Genomic DNA, 4,446 nt, shown 5'->3' on the forward strand with positions numbered 1-4,446 from the left:
AAAGAAAGAAAGAAAGCTGACTGGTCATATACAGTCTAGCACAATGGGTCTCAACCTGTGGGTCGCAACCCCTTTGGGGGTCGCCCTTTGGGGGTCGAACGACCCTTTCACAGGGGTTGCCTAAGACCATCCTACATATCAGATATTTACATTACAATTCAGAACAGTAGCAAAATTACAGTTATGAAGTAGCAACAAAAATAATTTTATGGTTGGGGGTCACCACAACATGAGGAACTGTATTAAAGGGTCACAGCCTTAGGAAGGTTAAGAACCACTGGTCTAGCAGATGAAGGTAGGATGCGATACAGTCCAATCCCAGCCCTTCCCTGATTCCATGAGAAGTTGGGACGCGCCTCACCCAACCGTCCAGCATCCTGCAGCTGAATCTTGAGCATTTCCATGGGACAGGTAACCACCACCTGGCACATTCCAGCTCCACACCCAGCTAGCATCTCCATCTTCAGGTTCCGCTGCATCCTGTGGGCCAGGAGTCTGTCTCCGTCAGGGGCAGGACCGTCCTGCCACCCACTTAGGCACGTATACCCTCCCTCTGTAAGTGGGACCTCCCGTGATGTCACCCTCATCTGTTACTCCTTGTCACCCTTGGCTGCCACTCACCCCATGGGGTAGGCCATCACCTGGCCCTCAGGCTCACTCCCCTACAGACAGGAGATTAAATGTAAAATAACCCTGCTAGGGAGGCGGCACCCACAGGCAAGTTGAGAACAGCAGCAGTGAATCTAACCAAGGCAGGCGTTTGATTCTCCCTGCTCCCTTAAATGATTCTCTAGGAATGGAGGCACAGAGAGAAACAAAGTGGCGTCTGATTTTTAAATGAGAAACAAAGTGGGGTCAGCTAGCTGATGAATGTATTTGCATATATTGTGTGTTCTACATATTATCAATCCTTTCCGAATTACACCAGCTCACTCTCTCCCTTCACTTCATTCGCCTAAACATCCACCAGCTTCACCACGTGCATGTAATGCACATGACTATTTACATATGTACAAGCAGAGAGAGACATAATTGTGATTCTCTCCCAAAAAACAGATACAGCGAAGGGCCTCTGTCCCTGCCCCACCTGGCCATACCCATCTTCCATGAGCAGCTGCCGAAAGAAGTCATTGGCTGCCAGCTTAATGGCCTTCTCCGGAGTGACCAGGGTCAGGTTCACCGCAGCCCCTGCAAGTGAAGGACGATGAGACGCCAAGGCCATCTTGGCCATAACAAATCTTGGAGAGTACTGCCCGTGCAGATGGCTTCCTCCCAGCCTCGAGGGGGTGGGGTGTCTGGGGGAGGCAGGGCTCCTTGGCATGATTTATTGATTTGATTTTTCATTTTTTCTCCCTACCACATTTTTCTCCTTTTTATGTATTTATTCCTTTGGGGACTCATTAGTCCAGGTATCAGGATGTCATGTTATTTTTGTCCTTGCTGGTGCTCACAGCTCTGCTGATGAATAAGTGGTTCCCAGTGACAGCCCCCTGGGCCTTGGGGCCAGTGTTCCAGCTGCCCTATGCTGCACCAGCCCAATCCCACCAGCAGTTTGGTGGATCCCAGAGGTTTTATTTTACTTCTCAGGGATATTAGCCTGTCAGCTCTTTCTCAGCTCCAGCTTTGGATCCATTTTCCACAGGATAATTGTGGGGATACTGTAAGGGATGAGAGGGAAGAGCCCCAGAGTCCTTTCTAGGAGCTCAAACCCTTTCCATTCCCTGTTCCTTTCAGCCTCTCCCTCTTCCGCTCTTAGTAGCTAGATGCTCTGGAGATAGGCGGCACAGATAGGGGGGAGTGGGGACACGGGCCCTGTGCCCTGTGTGCTCACTGAGTTCTCAAGAATCCTCAACTGGAAACACAGCTACCTCTGTCTCCACCAAAGAACGGAAGGTTTGTGAAAAGTTACCAAAGATATCAGGTCAGCCAAGGTCATCACAGCAGCCCCCGGGCAGAAGGAACCCCAATTCCCAACATTGCACAAGCTCACAAGGTCTGAGCCTCTGTGACCCAGGCCATCCCCGTGCCTGGTAAGCCCACCTCGGTACATGCCCAGGAAGCCCTCGGCCCGCGCCGTCTTCATCAGGCAGTCAACCCTAGAAACAGAGGCCGCAGGAGAAGTCAGGGTGTACAAGGGGAGTGCTCCATCACCACCCCCTGCCTAAGCTGCAGGCACAGCCCAGCTGACCCCTCCCCATCCCACCTGAACCACACTGCTCTCCACACCCTCCCGGGGCCCCTCCCTACCTTCAACCCCACTGACACCTACATTCCTTTGTATATGGCTTTCCCATGCTGGTTCTGCAGCCGAGTCTTGGCCAGGTCGATGGGGAACACACAGGTCACCCCCACGAGTCCTGCCACACCTCCATTGATGAGTTTTGCTCCAATGCTAGGCCATGGGGGACAGAGAGGCAGGTAGGTTACAGAGCTGCACCCAGCCAGCCCGGGGAGCAGGGCACGGAGCGGCCAGGATGAGCACAAGCCAGGTGTCCAGAGACCCCTCTCCTCAGCCCGTCCCAGGTCCGGCGGCAACCTGCACTCACCAGCGCTGAGGCATCTTGGCTCCCAGATCTGGGATGCAGCTGGCTTCTGGGAAGGGCCAGTCTGCCCCTGGGGCCCCACAAGGGCATAGCATGTCCCATGGCCAAGCCTCCCCCAGCTCCCAGGCCCACGCCTCAGCACTCCTTACCCTCCCAGCCAAACAAACTGTAGCTTTCTTTCGGGCCTAAGGTCAGGCAAAGCTGAGCTGGAACCCTGCCTATGCTGAGGACATGGGCCAGTTTTCTCACCCCTCTCATCCTAAGGCCCTAGGTGAAGATTAAACGAACTAAAACAATTGGTAAATGGCAACTACTGTTAATTACGAAAAGCACACATTTCTGACAATGAGGGCGTCTAGTCAGCCCAAGATAATGTGGCTAAAGCATCAAGATTATCTAACTTTATTATCTAATAAAAATGATGTCTGGGGGCGGCACCTGTGGCTCAAGTGGCTAAAGTGCCAGCCACATACACCTAAGGTGGCGGGTTCCAATCCAGCCTGGACCCGCCAAACAACAATGATGGCTGCAACCAAAAAATAGCCAGGCGTTGTGGCAGGCACCTATGGTCCCGGCTACTTGGGAGGCTGAGGCAGGAGACTTGCTTGAGCCCAGGAGTTGGAGGTTGCTGTGAGCTGTGATGCCACGGCACTCTACCCAGAGGGACAGCTTGAGGCTCTGTCTCAAAAAAATAAAATAAAATAAAAGATTATCTAACTCTAGGCAAAAGTGAAGCCATAGTTTAGGTAACCTGGGCCCCCTTGCTCTGTTAAGTACAGGAGTTTTAGAACAGAAAATAGAATATAAGCCTTTCTTATTTGGAACCTAGTAAAATTTTCTTATCTTTCAGGGAAGGGGCAAATGGTGAGCAAAATATTTGGAGATTGTTTACCTGGAAGTGGTAAGAGCAGATAATAGGTTTTTCCACAGTGACCCTTGGTAAGCAAACAAGAACTCTGTGACAACAAATAGGACTGGACAATCTACAGTCAAAGAAGACGTGTCCACGCAATTCGAAATTATATTTAACAATGTTATATGTATATTTGTATGTATATTTGTGTGTATATATATTTATGTTTGGAGGAAATGGGTCTCACTTGCTCTTCCCTAGGACTCACTCAGAAGCCAAGTGATGTGCTGACATCATAACACCCTTTCCCCCAGCCAGACCCAGAGATTTCTGGCTGCCTCAGTCAGAGCTCACCTCAGATCCTGGTGGGACATTCTGCAAGGGCGAAGGCCTGCGGGTGGATCTCAGGACACAGGACTGTTGGCTCCTCCGGGCAGCTGCTGCCTGGGCTGGCTGAGGAGGAAGTGGTGTCTGTCTCCCGGACTCTAGCCCCCTAGTGGAATGGACAGAGAAGGGGTTTGCAGTGCAAACTGGCCTGAGCAGACCCCGGCAGGTCACAAGTCACAACCCTCCTGAGCTGCAGCTGTCTCCCCCACAAAGTGGTCAGAACAACACTTGCCTCATGGTGTCAAAAACCACATATGTGATGGAACTTTTTTTTTTTTTAGAGACAGAGTCTCACTATGTCACCCTAGGTAGAATGCCATGGCGTCGCAGCTCACAGCAACCTCCAACTCCTCGGCTTAAGCGATTCTCTTGCCTCTGCCTCCCAAGTAGCTGGGACCACAGGAGCCCGCTACAACACCCAGCTATTTTTTGGTTGTAGTTGTCATTGTTGATTGGCAGGCCCAGGCTGGATTCGAACCTGCCAGCTCTGGTGTATGTGGCTGGTGCCCTAGCCCCTTGAGCTACAGGCATCAGAGCTACTGAGCCCAGAGCTACTGAGCTACTGAGCCCAGACATCTTTTTTTTTTTTTTTTTTGGCCAGGGCCAGGTTTGAACTCAGCACCTCCGGTATACGGGCTGGCACCTTACTCCTTTGAGCCACAG

The 4,446-nt window shown here is 51.6% G+C and overlaps 1 protein-coding gene across 2 annotated transcripts in view; it reads right to left on the bottom strand.

Moving 5' to 3' along the window:
- Window positions 1-4,446, bottom strand: part of SLC25A18 (solute carrier family 25 member 18) — a 25,426-nt gene that overhangs the window by 6,466 nt on the left and 14,514 nt on the right. For both annotated transcript variants that reach the window (XM_023516550.1, XM_003795467.3), the window contains 5 exons: window positions 3,751-3,889; window positions 2,270-2,392; window positions 2,041-2,096; window positions 1,098-1,188; window positions 362-480 (listed from right to left, as the gene is read on the bottom strand). In XM_023516550.1, the coding sequence (XP_023372318.1) occupies window positions 362-480; window positions 1,098-1,188; window positions 2,041-2,096; window positions 2,270-2,392; window positions 3,751-3,770 (409 nt within the window). In that variant the 5' untranslated portion in view covers window positions 3,771-3,889. The remainder of the gene's footprint in view (window positions 1-361; window positions 481-1,097; window positions 1,189-2,040; window positions 2,097-2,269; window positions 2,393-3,750; window positions 3,890-4,446) is intronic.

Source organism: Otolemur garnettii, unplaced genomic scaffold, assembly GCF_000181295.1.
Source record: "Otolemur garnettii isolate 467f Iridium unplaced genomic scaffold, OtoGar3 scaffold00092, whole genome shotgun sequence".
NCBI classification, from domain to species: domain Eukaryota; kingdom Metazoa; phylum Chordata; class Mammalia; order Primates; family Galagidae; genus Otolemur; species Otolemur garnettii.